The sequence below is a fragment of the Rhinichthys klamathensis genome, unplaced genomic scaffold (genome assembly GCF_029890125.1).
Source record: "Rhinichthys klamathensis goyatoka isolate OS25496 unplaced genomic scaffold, OSU_Roscu_1.1 h1tg000429l_1, whole genome shotgun sequence".
Taxonomy (NCBI): Eukaryota; Metazoa; Chordata; class Actinopteri; order Cypriniformes; family Leuciscidae; genus Rhinichthys; species Rhinichthys klamathensis.
Genome location: NW_026606925.1, coordinates 190,824 through 208,557, shown reverse-complemented (window position 1 = coordinate 208,557; position 17,734 = coordinate 190,824). Strand labels below are relative to the sequence as shown.

Below are 17,734 nucleotides of genomic sequence, written 5' to 3'. Positions count from 1 at the left end.
GATTTCATTAACATTTTTTAATTATAACACTTGCATAACCTAGTTAGGAACAATAATTATGGGAAAGACTACAAAACTTTCTCACGTTCCAAGGATGTTCTTTTAAAACAACAATCACAGCCTCATACATTTAAAGTTAGTTGTCATTCTAAATGTTTAAAGGATGTTCCAAGAATGTTTTTCTAAGAACGTTTTCTCCCAACATAATCAGGACATTTATAAAACCTTCTATAAACAACATATAAATAAAGTTTTTGTGCTAACCTTACATTAACATTATTAAACCAGATAATGTTTAACAAACATTCTTTTAATGTTAATAGAAGAATGTTTTCAGTACTTTGAGAGAAAATTGCCAGAACATTAGCGGAAGTTATGAGAATGTTTCCTGATTGCTGGGTTGACAATTTCTTTGGAAAATTATGGCAGCATTATGCTGCAAAAAACTGGGTTTGATATTCCATTGGTTTCAGAGTTATAGTAGTATATATCTGGAGAAAAGCCTACTCATGCAACAAAATAGGTAAACTTTTCCTTTAATGAGCTGTAGATGCATGAAAATATTATGTATTGTAGTTTATAAAACGGTTGGTTCCAATCCTTGATTCAGATTGGTCAATAGCTGTGTTTTATTCACGATAAAACACGGCTATGACCGCTTCACCCAACGGTTTTATGCATCACTACACAACACCCCTAGCAACCACTCTTAGCAACTTAAACACGTTTGATCTCATTGATATTGTTCATTTTAGCAAGAGTAGAGTATTGTGAGAGATCGAATAAGCGAGTATACCATTGGCATTGACATGGCATTTTTCTTCAGGTCAGTCCAATATTTATAATTAAACAAATCTGTTTCAATGTCCGCTGCGATATCTTATCCTCAGTTAAGGGGTTTTCCCGTGCCCTAATCATTTGTCAGCTGCGTCTTCCTTCTCCGTGATCACAAATTTGAGTCCTTTCAAAATAAAAGTCTTCTCTACTCACTGACTCACTCATATAGACAGTCTCTGCCACCATCTATTGGTGAAATAATGTAAGTAGCTTCTGTTGGTGTTTACGGGCAGGGACTATTTTTTCCAGCGGAAGGAAGGCTTTTAGTGATTTTACTTCATGAAAGTTGCATAGATACATATTTGTCGGCTTTAATATGTGTATTGTGTGGTAACCATTTTATAAAAGCAATAAGGTACTCAAGGCTAGTGCTGTATCGTTAATAAGTCACGGCTGACTCCACTTCGCATCGTGCCTAACAACGCCCTTGACTTATTCACGATACAGCACAGCCTCTCAAACCTTATTGCTTCCTTTTGACTCACCAGTGACTTTAAGAAACACCTCTCCACTGTCATATTCAGTTTCTCCACTGACATAACAGTGAAATGAACCTTCATCCTGAATCCTGAGTTTCTCCAGCCGTAGAGAGACGTCTCCATCCTTCAGTCCACCAGACTGATCTGAGCGCAGAGTCAGTGAGCTTCTGCTCCTGTACGAGTCCTCCTGGTCCTGGATCTTCCCATGCTGATAGAAGAGAACAGGGTTGCTGAACTCATGACGGTACCAGCGGATCTCCAGAACTTCAGCGTTCTCAGGAGGAGAGATCCAGCAGGGCAGAGTGACTGTGGACCCGACATGAGCCACTATCTGATCACGAGGAACCACAACAGTGAACGACTCTGAGAGACACAGAGAGACACACCCAATGAAATACATGCATTTTAAAAAACGATCGCAAAAACGATTTTAGTTCTAGGAACTCCTTTTGGAGGAACTAATTTACTCCTACTTCAGAGTCGGTCTAAACCAGCGCTATAGGAACTATCCGTGACGTTAGTGATCGCTGATTGACCGAACGCATGCGAAACACCAGCACTCGCTATTTTTAAAAAGGCTGTGTAAACACAGATTATAGCCTATATATTTACTCCACAAACTAACTCTACGAACATGGAAAACAGTGATAGATGAGCATCTTAACCTTTACGCTGAAGAGAAAATCCGACATAACTGCTCAGCAACACTGGACATCAACCACACGGCATACACTAATAACTTTTCATTACTGTCTACTTTCTATGTATAACAGTTTCTATGTATAACAGTAACTATGTATAACACAACAACAAGCGCGGTTTAAGTCACTTCAGAGTTCCTCCTGCGGTGCGAACGCAACCAGGAAAATGTTCCTAAGGGAACCAATAGTTCTCGGGGAACCATCCGGGTGGCAAGATCCTAGAACTACCCAGTGCGAAAGGCCCCTTTTATGTGCTATATTCACTAGTCACAGTGGTACTAGCCTATATTTTTGGTGAAAAAATAAAATAAAATAAATAAGACTCACATTAGCGAATCGATATTTCAGGGAAATTTCACATGCAAAAAGTCCACAGGGATGTATGAAGCACAGCTCACAAAGAAGTCACTTTCAAATTAAGCAGCTTTCTGTTTGTCATCGCGGAGAATTCAAGGAAACACTTGAATTTGATCGATATCTGCTTGCAGAACATTTTGACCCTCCCGATTGCATGATTTCTATTTGAATGGTTGGATTTTGCCCGCAAGATTTTTCAAAGCAATGAGGGATTAACATCGGCTTTAAATGTTACTGAACAACTGGCTACTCTAGTGCAGTGCAGTGTTTCTTTACAAAGTGACATCGCCATCTACTGGCTTGGCATAATGCAGCATTTTTTGTTTAGTTTTTACAGATCCTTGTGAAGATCCTTGTAACAAATGTAGTCTGTACGCGAAAAACAGAAAGGATTTTTTTTTCCTGTTTTTAGTAGGCTACATTGTTGACCCTAGGCAAAATCAGACCCTCACATGCTCAATGTGACCAGTAGTAAAGCCACCTGATGTTAATGAGTAAAATCACTGAAGGAAAGAGGAACAGTTGTAGTCACCATTATGGCGATCAGTGTTTCAGGTAGCTGCATGATTAGTGTGTTTAGAAACACGTGTATTGTGTCAGAAGAGTACAAGACAGAATAACATCAGATGATGTTGACTGTTAATTAATGGTGAAATCATCATGAAGTGGCGTCACTGATCACATCTGAAGTCTAATCACTGATCAGAAGTGTGTTTTGTTATTAATTCATTTAAATATTATGCTACTGAACATGTGATGTTATTGTAAAAAATCAGATTTTCTGACAAACTAACTACTGTGCTATTCATACACTCACAGACATCAACATTATCGGCATATGAAATGCAACAATGGAGACATGCTTTCATGCCAGCATACAAAACTCCTTCATGCCTCCCAGCATGCATTGCAGCATGAATAAATTATGCAGCTGAATTCTTTTACTATTTATTTTTTACTATTTTTTATATTATATAATTGTCACCATTGTTGAGGTTTGTATGATGAGTGTTTGTCTAAATGTGTCTCAACTATTACACAAGACTTAGTCAACAGCTGATAAAAGGCTTCTAATACCGTAATTATTTCCGTTTTGAAACTACAGAAAAAGCAGTTGTTTAAATTACTTTAATGTAGTAATTTAACGGCCATTAAAATGGACATGTTGATCTGCCTTTTCACAATCTCTTTCATCAATGCAGAATGTCAATGCATCAATGAATTTTGTGAAAACATTTGCAATTGTTGAAAGAGAAATGATCTAACCAAAATACAGGGTCAAGAGCCAAAAGCAAACACTGATCATCATAATGGCGACTTCAAACATTTTCAATAAAACATCAACAACTAATCCTCTGTTCATTCTCAATAACAACTTCTATGACAGAAATAAAGTCAGTCTGGTTAGTAATAAGTGAATCTGGTAATGCAGTTTGTGGAGTTGTTTAATCCTCCTCTGCTGAGATCTTGATCTTCTTTTATCTTCAGATGATTTCATCTAAGGCAGTGGTGGGAATCAGTTGTAGGTTCAGTTCTTGTTAATTCTCTTTCCTTCAGTGATTTTGCGTGTTAACAGCAGGTGTTCGAAGATGTTTGAAAGAATGTTTCAAGAACATCATACTAACCTTAAATGGCATTCCAAGAACATTAACACATCCTGCTTCCTTAATGTTAATAGAACGTTACAAATCAACATTCCTAGCATGTTGAGGTGTTGATAAAAAGACAGTTGAAAGAATGTTTCAAGAACATCATACTAAACTTTTAGAAAACGTTCCTCTAACATTAAGAAAACTGGACACCTTAACGTAACCAAAGCAGAATGTTTGGAAAACGTTCTTAGAACAAAAAATTGTTAGCTTGGTTTGTGTCACATTGACGTAATAACCTTCCACGTCAAAGCATTGTAACCCAGTGTCGTAATATCCAACTGAAAGAGTTCACATATATGAATTAGGCCTACTCTATAAATATCAGCATTTGTTGATCTATCAGGAATGGCATGTTTGGAATATATGCCATAAAACTAAATGAAATCTTCTCAACCATCTTGAAACTGTCTTTGGTGTTTCTGACTATTTTAACCTGGTTTATATCTTATCTCTCTAACCGCTGCCAGTTTGTGTTTATGAGTGGTTTCAGGTCTGAGATTGGCTGGCGTCCCTCAGGGTTCGGTTTTAAGCCCCTTCATTTTGATCATTTATATATATATCCTCTAGGATTGCTCTTAAGATCACTCAGGCTTAATGATCACTTCTGTGCGGATGAGACTCAGATTTATATCCACTCTAAGCCTGGTCAAAACGTGGATGTTTCTTTTCTCTCACATCGCATTTCTGAGATATAAACATGGATGACCCTTAATAGTGATAAGAGGTTTTGTTTATTGGCTCTCCTCATCAGCTCTGTAAAGCTGGTTCGCTAATGTTAAACGTAGATGGCTCTGTTCCAAACTAAATAAATAAATAAATAAAAGTTATATAAATATAAATAAAGTTATATTTAATTTGAGTTTGTCTTTTGACCCATACTGTTAAGATTTCCTTTTTTTTATCTCAGAAATATTGCTACTATGCCCTATTTTTTCCTTTGACTGAAAGGCTTATCAATACTTTTTTTTTTTAACACATTGACTATTACAACGCACTTTTTGCTGTAAAACCACACTCAGTGTGTGCAAAATTGTGTCTGTTTTATTGTGTAATATGCCTTGAGAAGTTGCTTTAAATGCGCTATATGAAATAAAGTTTATTATTATTAAACATGTTCTTACCAGAAGTCTCTATGAAGAGATTCACCAGTAAAGCGGCAATAATAGTCAACATTCCTGTAAAAATACAGACACTCAAATTAAACACTACGGGATTTATACAGAAACACACGAATCATGTGAGAGATATAATAAATCAGACTGTCTTGTTCAACGAGGAACAGAAACTCACCGGAGACAAAGACTAAATCACAGTAATCTGAAGAAGAGCTGTTAGACGCGTCAACACAATAGGCCTAATAGAGTCCAAATAAACGAAAAACAGACGAAAATCAGAATCAATCAAACGAGCACCTGATTTCCATCCCGTATTGCCTCTTAACTTTCAGTTTCTAAACATAACGTGATCCGTCAACGAACGTCATCGTCATATGATTAAAACCGCTTAGCCTACTATGCAGAGCGAGTCTCATAAATATGTGTGTATGTATAATGTGTGTTTTCTGTTTTTACGAGGCGATTGACTAGCTAACAGCCGATAGATCACGAGTAAAGACGACAGACAACAGCTCTTAACAACAGCGTGCATTTATTAGTACATTAATACATCGCTGTGTGTGTTTAGGATGGACAAGATGATGAAACCTCATATAATCGAATATATTGTTAGTGAAAATAAATGTTTTAATTTAGATGAGTTTGGAGGAGGATGAGAGAAGCTTCATCAGCCTGTTCTTCTGCTGGAAGATTAATCTGAGGCATGAACAGCTTTGGGAATATTATTCATAGTGAAATCAGAGTTTGCATTTTGCTTGACCCTGTTTAAACTTTAAGTGAACAATTTGAGTTTTGCTGTTGTTTAATGGTTGGATCTGATCCTCTAATAGGGTTATAGATGTATTTATTTAAAAAATATATATATTAATAAAAGTGTTTGGAGATCTTCAGCGATTGAAATTAAAATATGGTTCAATTTAATTGGCAAAATTTGAAATTAAAGGAAATATTTTATAGGAAAACTATATTACAATATACACAATCAGACAATCCCTGTTGTAAGTATCAACATAAACATCTCTGATTGTGTTACATTGTAAGAATCTTATTTTATCTCCACTATATCTGTAAAGTGAGATTAGTTTGTTCACAACACTTTCATTTCATTGAACCCTCTATGGTACGCATTATATTCTAACCATGAAATGTTTTTTCAAATAAGTTTTTATTTCATGAAATAGCTTCAATCATATAAAACAAATATATATTTGTAACTAACTTATCCTCACTCATCATGGAAGAGCTAACTCTGCACTATTGCCCTTTCCGTGAAATATTGCTGAATTCACTTTCTCAAAAGAAGAAATCCATTTGTTATTTATACAATACAACTATACTACAATAAACACTTCAAATAAATGAATAACTCCAATCATATTGTTGATGCTACTATCTATAAAAAATCCCAATGGAGAAATACATTACTGCAATTCCACTGTGGTACAGCGTTGCCATATGGAAACACTTATATTTTCTCAATTTACAGTAAAACTATGTTAGACAAAGTTGATTTATGATGAAAAATATCTAATTTACATATAAAAGATGGTTTAAAAAATCCCCCTTGAGAAGAGCTGTTTGGAAACGAGGAGAATAGAGTAATTTCTGGAGCACCTCAACAGGGGTCTAGCGTGAGACCGTGGGAAAGAGAGTTCTGCAGGGACATTCAAGTGTCATGTGACTTAAAAACAGCACATCATTGGCTACCTTAAGGCCTGCCCCTTTAATTCCCATAGGGAAATATATTGTATTATTTTCTGAATAACAAGGAAATGAGTAGAAATTAATTGTTGCCATATGGCAATGCTGTACCATAAAGGGTTAATTTAATTTGTGTCCTCATCAGCCACGATCAAGCATCAGTTCTGGTAAGGAAACATGCAACAGAAACTTTCATTTTCATTTAATGATTTTCTCACATTTCTGCATTTTCTCATTCTGACAGCATCAAATCCAGCCAATCAGCTGACGGCTCCCAAACCAGCCCAAAAGAAGAAGAGCAGGAAATCAGACGAGGAGTCGTGAAGAAGGAGTGCAGTCTTTGGACAGGAATCTCAAACATCTCAAACATCAGCTGTCCATCATTCCTGCGGTTGAGTGTGGAGTTTATGTTCAGACTGCTGGTGTTTAGTGTCGAGATCAGGTTCAGTTCATCACACAGAATTATCATATAACTTCAGAACATTTATGCACACAAGTCATGTGCACTATGATAAGTTCACAGTGCTTTTTTAAATATAATTTTAAAGCTCAACCGTTTCAGTTCTGAACATCTCCTCCTGTGTTTGCCTGAAGAAAGAAAGTCTTAAGTCAAGTCAAGTCACCTTTATTTATACAGCGCTTCTTACAACACTGAGTGTTTCAAAGCAGCTTTACAGAGATTACAGGGAAATAATGCAACAAAGTTTGTTTGCAGAAGAAAATAGCGTCACATTCCAGCTTAAAAGCTCAATGATGTTTCATTTTGTACATCAGAAATAGAGCAGAGCATCAGTTTACTATTGTCCAGCATCCAGTGTAGACAGCATCACTGATTATAATGGTTTCTATTTGCTTTTGATGCGTTTCATCGCGCCGCTTGCGTCCGGTGTAGACTCTGTGTTACTCAGTAAAGGTGCACTGGACTCTACAGCTGATCCTACAGGTTCTGGACAATCCAGAATTATAAGCGGACTCTTATCTCCTACTCCTGGATTAAACAGCGGAGCGACTGATCCAGTGAATCTGGTGCTCATGGTCAGCAGATGTTTCCTCTCTTTGACATTGTAAAATGACAGCTGACCGAGATCATAATCTAACAGAACTCCCAGGCGTTCGGGTCTCGGCGTCAGTGAGAGAGTAACTGATGGATCAGAGTTGGTGAGAACACCATTAGGACCGTCTGAACACAAGAACCAGTAACCGTTTGATGGAGTTAAGGATTTGTCTTTTGAACGAAAATTTTCATCTTTAGCCACACCAAGTAACCAGCAGTTTTTAGGAGGTGTATTTTCTCGTGCCAATGCAACCTCCCAATAGTGACGTCCAGATGTAAATTTTTGGGCTGCAAATGCATATAATTTGTAGGGAAATCCCTCTCCAGTGTGTTTATATCCTTTACTGTGCATCACTATTTTACGGTCCTTAGAAATGTTCAAATCTGCAGATACATAATGTTGGTCAATAGTGATCTTAACTGTGAAGAAAAAACAAAGCAACAATTATTAATCCTTAAACTTGTGTCTGTGAGATCATATTTATATATATGCATATGAAATATATGTAAATGAGATTGTCATACCTGCATGTTTCCTCAGTTCTTCTATATTTATCTCTCCAACAGCTAAAATGAAAAACAAGCAATTTGAGGTTTTGAAAAAAAACTGCAGTTTGTGTTTGAAGACATCTAGAGTTATCAATGTGTAACAGAGAAAAGTCTAATTAACAAATATGGAAAGTGGCAAATTCTTATAGTTACAGTTAGACTGTAAAAGCAACTAAATTACAATGATTTGTAAATCGAATTCATTTGTATTTGCACATATGTGGAAAGACCTGATCCTGAACTGTTTCATTTTTACATTCATTCTATTTTCCACCAAACCATGTTCATATTTTCTTCCGCTACAACATGCATGTAGATGTTTATGTAATGATTAGAGGGTCACTTCAGTAGTTATGGCTCTTTTATAAATATATCAAAGAAAATTTATTAAAGTACCTTCTTCTGTCAGTTTCTCCATAGCTCCATCCTCACAATCTAAAATGAAAGAAAATTTAATTGGAGGGATTTATTATCAATCTGTTTTATAAATGATCATTTCTCCAGACTTTTCACACCACATTAAATTACACATTTAACCATCTCCAGCATTGACTGGAAGTAAATACTGTAGACTATTTTAACTGTATCCGACAGTCTTTTCAGAAAAGAACAGGCATTTTCTCCCAGTAACCCTGTGCCTAAAAGCGTTCGTCTGATCCATGACTGAGTTTAGATGTAAATGCTGTGAGTTCATGTAACTTACTTTGAACTTCTGGTTTCTTCCCTGAAAAACAGATAAAAAATCAACACATAAGATGCATAAAACATGAAAACCTTTTGAAAACTCTTTTGAAAACTCTTTTGAACCAGATTGTACCTGTTAGTTTCTGTCTGTATCTGTACAGGATCTGCCCAACCAAACCCAGAAGAGCACAGATGAGAACGGTGAAGAAAAGAGCCTTCCATAGATCTGGTGAATCTGATGGATCTGATGAATCTGGTGGAACTGAGAAAGAAGGTCTATATAAATTTAAACTCAACTCTGAAGCAAAATATATAAATCAATTATAAAACTATAAAAAAAAAACAATGAAAGTTAACATAAAATGCCATTTTGCATTTTTTGCTATGTTCAATTCATGTGTGTTCACAGCAGGCTTGACGTTGGACAAAGTTCCCTATCAGTCAGTCACATTCGACATTAGATAGAAAAGACTGACGTTATAGGATCTAACTTCGGAGCCCAATCACCAAGCCACTCCCCCGGACATACGGGTATAAAGCCTTCATTCACGAGAGGATATGCTCTGTGTCGGAGGGACGGCGCATTTAGCGGTGTGTTTCGCTAGAAAGAGCAAACATGCACAGTAAAGTGCAGTGATCCCACACTGGGCGCTTCAAAAATAAAAAGGTCTCTCTGCACCGCACTCTCTGAACTTCAGTTGATGCAGGAACTGCGTAGGTTGACAGACCTCTCCCTCAGGGCAACAAAAGTCACCCCGTAGATGTCCACCTTAGTAGTCCAGAAACACCATCTCCCGCTGAACCTGGCTGAGATGAAGGAAGCCGACTGTACTCATGTTAAAGGATCAGGGAAGAAGGAAGTGGGAACCGGCGAACATACAAACACTTTAATTCCAAAATAAACAAACAACAAAACCGAAAGTAATGCGGCAGCCTCTCACACACATAAACAAAACATAACATATTTGTCCCAGGCCTGGTCCTCTCTCATCCTTCACTGTAATCGCTCCTCCATTTATGCTTCCGGAGCTCCTTCATGAGAGGCAAACATGTGATGCTCCTGGCAACTTCTCCGTCTAGCAACTCGACCAGCGTTACAGGACAAAAACATACTGGTCCAGACGGACAACACTGTGACAGTGGCGTACATCAACCATCAGGATGGTCTACGTTCACATTGTGGAGACTCCACTCCCTGATGGTGCAGCTAAAAGGAGTTGATTTGGAGTTACACAAGTAAACTTATTTGCCTCTCTGGAGTCCTCCCATTGCCAGCTGTCATGGATGCACTGACACACAGATGGCCCGCGGGCCTACGCAAGTATGCGTTTCCCCCAGTGAGCCTTCTCACACAGAAACTGGGAAAGGTCAGGTGGAAGGGGAGCAGGTCTTCATGGGTGTGCCTTACTGGCCCACCAGGACCTGGTTTTTGGACATGATACTCCTCATGACAGCTGAGAAATTTCCCTGAGGATGGACCTGTTTTCTCATGGACAGGGCACCATAAGGCACTCGTAAGGCACTCCAGATCTCTGGAACTTCTATGTGTGGCTTCTGGACAGGACGAGCCGGACTTAAGTGGCCTACCATCGGATCATTTTTGGCCCTGTGTTTCTTTGAAATATCCCGGACGTGCCCCCAGATCTGCTTAATAAATTCCTAATTAATATATTAATTCCCATTACTTTAGCCAGAGCCCCCTCTACTAGATGAGCTGATAACTTTAAGTGGAGTCTGTTCGTTGATTGGTGTCCCTCCCCGCCAGGAAGACCCTCATAAATGCCCGATCAGCTATGTGCTTTCTTACTTGCTGGATAGGTTTAAGAGAAGGCTGTCTCCCTCCACCCTGAAAGTGTATGTTGCTGCAATTGCAGCACATCACAAAGCAGTAGACAGTAGGTCTTCGGTAAAGCACGACCTGATAATCAGGTTCCTGAGAGGCGCCTGGAGACTAAATCTTCCTCGACCATGCCTTATCCCCACTTGGGACCTCTCCGCTGTACTTACAGCTCTGCAGAGAGCGCCATTTTAGCCCCTACAGTCGGTCCAGCTTAAAATCCTGTCTCTCAAGACAGTGCTGACTGAGCTCATGTCTATCAAGAGGGTAGGGGACTCTCACGTAATCCTCGAACCCCAGCCCGGATATGTGCCCAAAGTTCCCACCACTCCCTTTCGTTGCTGTGCCCCATTCACGCCCACGTAACGTCGAACGGAACCGACTGATCGGGAATGTCTTGGTTACTGCTGTAACCCTTGTTGCCTGAAGGAGGTAACTGAGATGATACGCCCCACCTGCCACAACCCCGTATCACTGCTAAACGGGTGGGACCCTGTCCCGGCTCCTCAGCACAAACCCGAATGACTGAGTTGCCGACAAGCTTGTATACCCGTATACCATGCAAACTCACTTGCCAATGTCCATTGACTTGAAGAAGGCGATTGGACTCCCATAACGTCAGTCTTTTCGATGTAATGACTCCGTTCGCTCCTTCTAGGAATTAGGGATACAACAGTAACCAAGACATTTCCTTTCGAAGTGGAAATTCGACACTGCATCTTGGTGTTGACGCTATGGGGAACGCCCTCAGCATGACCAGTATCTGAGCATTTATTATACACATGGCAATTTTATTGGCAGACAGCAGTCCTGACATCACTCGAGGAGTGCGTGTGTGTAAAGGGGTGCCTGAGCTATTTTGTCTGGCTTCCGTGTCCTCGTTATTTGACACCTGAGGAGCTCTGCGTTGTCTGCTTAGGATTCAGAATTCAGCCCTCGAGGGGGATGGATCACTGTGACAAGTTTACAGTGAGGAAGCTCATGCTTGGCTCTCTTCCCGAGGGATGAGAGGCAAGTATCTGCACCCTTCTGTTCAGGCCCTACTGGTGGCAAGGCAGTGCAGTGGCTCTGATCGTGGGCTCACAGGTTGAGCTGGCAGAGGATTTTGAGAAAGGAGCTTTGCTTTCTTAGCTCTCTCTTGTCAGCCCTAGCAATCTGATGGACTCGGAAGCCTGCTCGGCGACATCTTGATCCAGCAGAGCATGTTGCTGGTGTCCAGCTCTTGACATGCTAGGAGGGGGGAAAGAAAGTGAGTTTGTTGAGCCCTATCTTCCCATTGATTTGTGCAATTTAAAGCGGGTTTTGATCGTTCCTCCCCTGTGAGCCTTCCTTATCTTCTGGATATTGAAGTCCTGGAGGAAGCCATATTTCTCTTTCAAGAACTACGATGATGTGGAGGTATTGTGTGAACAGGAAAATGTGAAGATGTCCCTTGCAGAAAAGACGCTGGCTAGCTATCTCTCGCAGAGTGAGGCGTCCTAATTGAAGGGAAATAATTGAATAGGGACTCTTCGGCACCTCCATTGAGATGGTAGTGGGAAAATAGTGTTAAAAAATGAATTATAGTCAACCACAGATTCTTCAATTCCTTTGGAAGTTCATGTAATGGTGTTTTCCCCTTGCAAAAAAATGTCCCCTTTACAGGCTTTAATGATCCATAAAAACATAAATGGTAGTTTTTGACTCACCAGTGACTTTGAGAACCACCTCTCTGCTGTCATATGCACTTTCTCCACTGACATAACAGTGAAATAAACCTTCATCCTGAACTGTGAGTTTCTCCAGCCGTAGAGAGACGTCTCCATCCTTCAGTCCACCAGACTGATCTGACCACAGAGTCAGTGAGCTTCGGTTCCTGTACGATTCCTCCTGATCCTGGATCTTCCCATGCTGATAGAGGAGAACTGGTTTGCTGAACTCATGACGGTACCAGCGGATCTCCAGAACTTCAGCGTTCTCAGGAGGAGAGATCCAGCAGGGCAGAGTGACTGTGGACCCGACATGAGCCACTATCTGATCACGAGGAACCACAACAGTGAACGACTCTGAGAGACACAGAAAGTAGAAAAAAATACTGAAGTACAGCTCACACAGAAGTCACTTTTAAACCAAGCTGTTTTATGTTTGTCATTGCAGTGGATTCAAGTGACCAACTTGAATACGAGCGAAACTCGAGCGAAACTTCCGATCGCGCGGATTCCCATTGGAATGACTGGATTAAAGACTGCACCTGTATTGTTTATTACATCGGCTTTAAATGCTAATAAAAAACACAGAGAGAAATACTGAATGTAAAATATTATAGATAAGTTTTATTTTCAGGGTTGGACATTTTGGGGCTTGGGGTAAAAATGCCATCAATGTTCACATAAATGCCTTGAATTTAAGATACAGGTGCAAAAACTAAAACGATTGACTGTCGTGATTAAAGTGAAATGAATAAAAAGTGTCAATTGCAGAATTATATTTATATCTGCTCACGTTGCATCAAAGCTTTTTAAAGTCGTTTTTACAGTGTTAAGCATTATAACCATTAAAGTTTCCACATCCATGGTCAAATAGAGGAGTTTACATTAGTCACCGCTGAAGAAGAAATCTGAAACACTGGAGTTTTGTTCAGCGAGCGTTTCGACACAGTTCCTCTCATCATGAACGACTAAGTGCAGATACCATGGCGATAACTAAATCTTTATGCAGTGTAGACGGCGTTATTGATTATAACAGGAGTTCTGATGAACTCATTGACAGTGATGTGAACGTTCTTTTCTCACTTTCAGTTAGCTATAATTTATTCCCAATTTCAATAACGGTTTTGTTTTAAATGCTATAAAATTTTATTGGCAACAGATATTCTGATTTGATTAAATTAAAAAAATATGACAACACTGATGTAGGCCTATATATACTGTATTTATTCATAATATTTACTAGTCATTGTGGATCTAAATCTAGAGCAGTTTTGCACACATTAGAAATACATAAGCATTGTAAACAGTGAATGTTTAACCGGATATTTTTGCACTTTGGACTCTGATGTTGAATATTGAAGTAGTGGAGTTAGAGATAAGATAGATTGTGTCTCAAAGAACCTATTGTAAATAATCTTCCATGTCTGCATAATATTTAATCTATAGTACTAATAGAAAGTGTTCACATATACAAATTACTCGATAAATATGAACATTTGTAGATTTCATTTGGTTTGTGTGGAAAATTAAAGCCGTAAAACTGAATGAAATCCAAACGTGTTTGTTTTGTTCTTACCAGAGGTCTCGATGAGGAGGTTCACCAGTAAAGCGATGATAATCGACATCATTTCTGAGAAAATACACACAGACTCAAATAAAACAAATTCTGAGGGATTTTGCCAGAAACACACGAATAATACTCGAGATATAATAAATCAGACTGTCGTGTTCAATGAGGAAGCAGAAACTCACCGGAGACAAAGACTCGTCCGTTAAATCGCAGTGTTAGTTACGATGAATTTGAGCCATTATACACATTCAACACATTAATATTTACCTATAATTCATAAAAGCAGAAGGAATTTACTGAGAATCAAATGTGCTTCTGGTTTTGCTCCTGTTTTATTTTCACTTTAACGTCTGTTTAATGACCCTCAATAAAACACAGGCGTGATCTGAACACTCAGTGTGTGTTTGCACATCTGTGCAACTGAAGCTACGGTTAAATTCACACAGATTTCGAAGAACATGTTTATTTTTTTTCAGTTGGATTCACTAAAGAAAAAAATATATCGTCATTCCTATGACATTTTATGAAATATGGAACAATGATGTGACATTATGGTAGATAAAGAAGATAGTGTATTTACTGTTGAACTGTAAGATAAATTAGTTAGCATGTACAATATCTATCTATCTATCTATCTATCTATCTATCTATCTATCTATCTATCTATCTATCTGTCTGTCTGTCTGTCTGTCTGTCTGTCTGTCTGTCTGTCTGTCTATCTATCTATCTATCTATCTATCTATCTATCTATCTATCTATCTATCTATCTATCTATCTATCTATCTATCTATCTATCTACACTGCTAGCCCTTGCTGTATTTTCTAGGGTAAATAACTGTAAAATAGCCAGTGTTTTGCTGTATCATCTGGGAACAGTATGTTCCCAGATGATACTGGGAACATACTGTAATATTTAAGAATTTATGCAGCTCAAATAATAAATTACAGTAAATTACTCTATGTACCCATTACAGGTACCAACTGTTACATTAATCAGTAAATTACTGTCCTCCGAAACTACTCGAGTGCATTACGTCACATTATATTGTGGAGTATACATATTCAGACAGAAACCAAGGACTAAGCATTAACACACACATATACACACACACATATACGCACGCACATATCCTAAACGCGAAGGTGTTGCCCCTTTAAGGCAGCCTGCATGGCGGTCAAGTCATAGTTGTTTACTTTTCAGCATGCGTGCATCGTTAATCATTTCAGTTGCAACGTTTTCACGTTTTAAGCCTTACAATGAATGGAACCTTCTACAACGAGTAAGTAAACTGTTCAAATATAAGTGAGGTTTCTAGAATACTTTATGTTAAGTTAAATCGTTATTTTTTTGTTACTTGGACTCCCTTGGTTCCAGAAAGCTATATGGTTAGCTGAGTTTTAGCCTCTCCTCACAACTTTCAGTTACATCCCTTGGTGTTGCACAATATTTAATTGATCAATAATCGACCAACTCAACTTATTTATTTAGTAATGTTTTATTTATTCATTTAATTGGTTAGTCAACATTTGCCACAATGTACAGATGCAAACTTTGCAATGTGCCTTTCCACCAACTAAGCGTTTTTTATGCACATATTAAAAGACACCAACATAGAGCACATTTTCAATATGCCTGTGGAATACAGAAGTGCCCTTGTACATTTAAGAAATTCTCCTCGTTTAGGTCTCATATGCACAGAAATCACAGGCAGTCACAAAAACAAGATAACGTTATACATAGGCATCCACAGGCAGGTCCTAGGGTGTGCATTTGTGGCTAGTAATTTTCGTAAATTTTTTTCAGAGCTGTGCTTCCACTTGCGAATTCATATTAGAGATGGTAGAAAAGTTTTTGTCCAGTTGAAGGCTGCTCGAAATATTTTAGAGTGAGAACATCATTCACCACTCATATATCGCGGAAGCATAAGCAGCCAGGTCCAGTGCAGCAGTCTTATCTCCAAAAACTGGGTGAGACAGCAACATTAACAGATCTGTCTCTTGATGGTCAACCACCTCCTATAGATCTGTCTGAGGTACCGTCTACAACATCTTTTCAAAGTCATATAAATACTAAAGAAGATGCTTTTTTACATAACTTGGCTCTGTTTTACCTAAAGATGCAAGGCAAAATGTTGTTACCTGCCAGTACAATTCAATCAATTATCGAGGAATTTCAAGCTGTTCATGTTGATGGAATGCAGGCCATGCTTGTTAGACTAAAAGAAAAGCTGTTATCATCATCAGATATACCATCATGTGACATAGACAAACTTATTGATGAACTGGTTACACAAGATCTTTTAACTTTGTACAATAAGGGTCAGTTAAAGTCTGACAAAACCAGAAAACACTTCTTCAAACAGAAGTTCAACTTTGTTGAGCCAAAACAGACATACCTGGGCACTGACACAGCTGGTAAAGAACGCTTTTGTCAGTATGTGCCAGTTAAAGAAACCCTTGCATCTCTGTTTAGGCAAACATCAGTGAGGGAACAGTACAACCAGTCAAAAATGCTTTATTCTGTTGACAAAGTGATGGAGGATTTAAGGGATGGCACATGCAGCAAGCAAAATGCCATCTTTCATGAGCGTCCATCATCATTATCAATTATGTTGTACCAGGATGCATTTGAAGTTGTAAATCCACTTGGCTCGGGTAAAAAGAAACATAAAATCCTGGCAGTGTACATGACCCTAGGTGAGATTCTGCCACAGTACCGCTCATTAGTTGACCCAATGCAGCTTGTTTTACTGTGTAGAGATGAGGACTTTAAACAGTTTGGTCAGCAGAAGGTCTTTTCCCGCCTTGTTGCTGATCTGAAATATTTAGAGGATTCTGGATTTCAGTCTGTAGATGGCACTATTCTTAAAGCAGGGCTAATTGTCATTTGTGGGGATAATCTTGGGTCTCATTGTATAGGTGGCTTTTCTGAAAATTTCAGTACCAACAAGTATTTCTGTCGGTACTGTCTAATTGATAGAGATACTTTTCGCCAACAGCCTTTAAATCTTGGCCTAAAAAGAACCAACAGAAATTATGCGCATAGTGTTGATCAGCTCACAACTACTGATCAATGTATGGTAGATGGCATCAAATTCAATTCAGTTTTCAATTCCCTTAATTTTTTTCATGTGTGTGGTGGACTACCTCCATGCTTAGGACATGATTTATTTGAAGGTATTGTGGCTAATGACTTGGCAGTTTACATAAAACATTTGGTTACTGTTGAAAAGCACTTCACCTACAATGAGCTGAATAGAGCCATTGCACAATTCAGGCATTTAGGAAGTGACTCTCACAATGCACCATGTGCTGTTAAAGCAGATGGCCGACGACTTGGTGGTTCTGCTACACAGAATTGGTGTCTCTTGAGGCTCTTACCAATTTATGTAGGAAGTAAAATTGAAAACCCAATCGATAGTGATGTTTGGCAATTGTGCCTTAAACTGAAAGAAATGGTTGAGCTGATTTGTGCTCCAAAAATTAGTCATAATGAGATTGGCTACCTCA

At 38.6% G+C, this 17,734-nt stretch overlaps 1 protein-coding gene across 1 annotated transcript in view; it reads right to left on the bottom strand.

Annotated features, from left to right (window-relative positions):
- LOC130071052 (butyrophilin subfamily 2 member A1-like) overlaps positions 1 to 14,541 on the bottom strand; it is a 72,477-nt gene extending 57,936 nt beyond the window's left edge. The window contains exons 1-8 of the mRNA XM_056235666.1: positions 14,407 to 14,541; positions 14,231 to 14,284; positions 12,655 to 13,011; positions 9,263 to 9,391; positions 9,149 to 9,169; positions 8,842 to 8,880; positions 8,422 to 8,463; positions 7,786 to 8,316 (exon numbers count right to left, since the gene is read on the bottom strand). Coding sequence (XP_056091641.1) covers positions 7,786 to 8,316; positions 8,422 to 8,463; positions 8,842 to 8,880; positions 9,149 to 9,169; positions 9,263 to 9,391; positions 12,655 to 13,011; positions 14,231 to 14,282 — 1,171 coding nt within the window. The 5' untranslated portion in view covers positions 14,283 to 14,284; positions 14,407 to 14,541. The remainder of the gene's footprint in view (positions 1 to 7,785; positions 8,317 to 8,421; positions 8,464 to 8,841; positions 8,881 to 9,148; positions 9,170 to 9,262; positions 9,392 to 12,654; positions 13,012 to 14,230; positions 14,285 to 14,406) is intronic.
- Between the last annotated feature and the right edge of the window lie 3,193 nt (positions 14,542 to 17,734).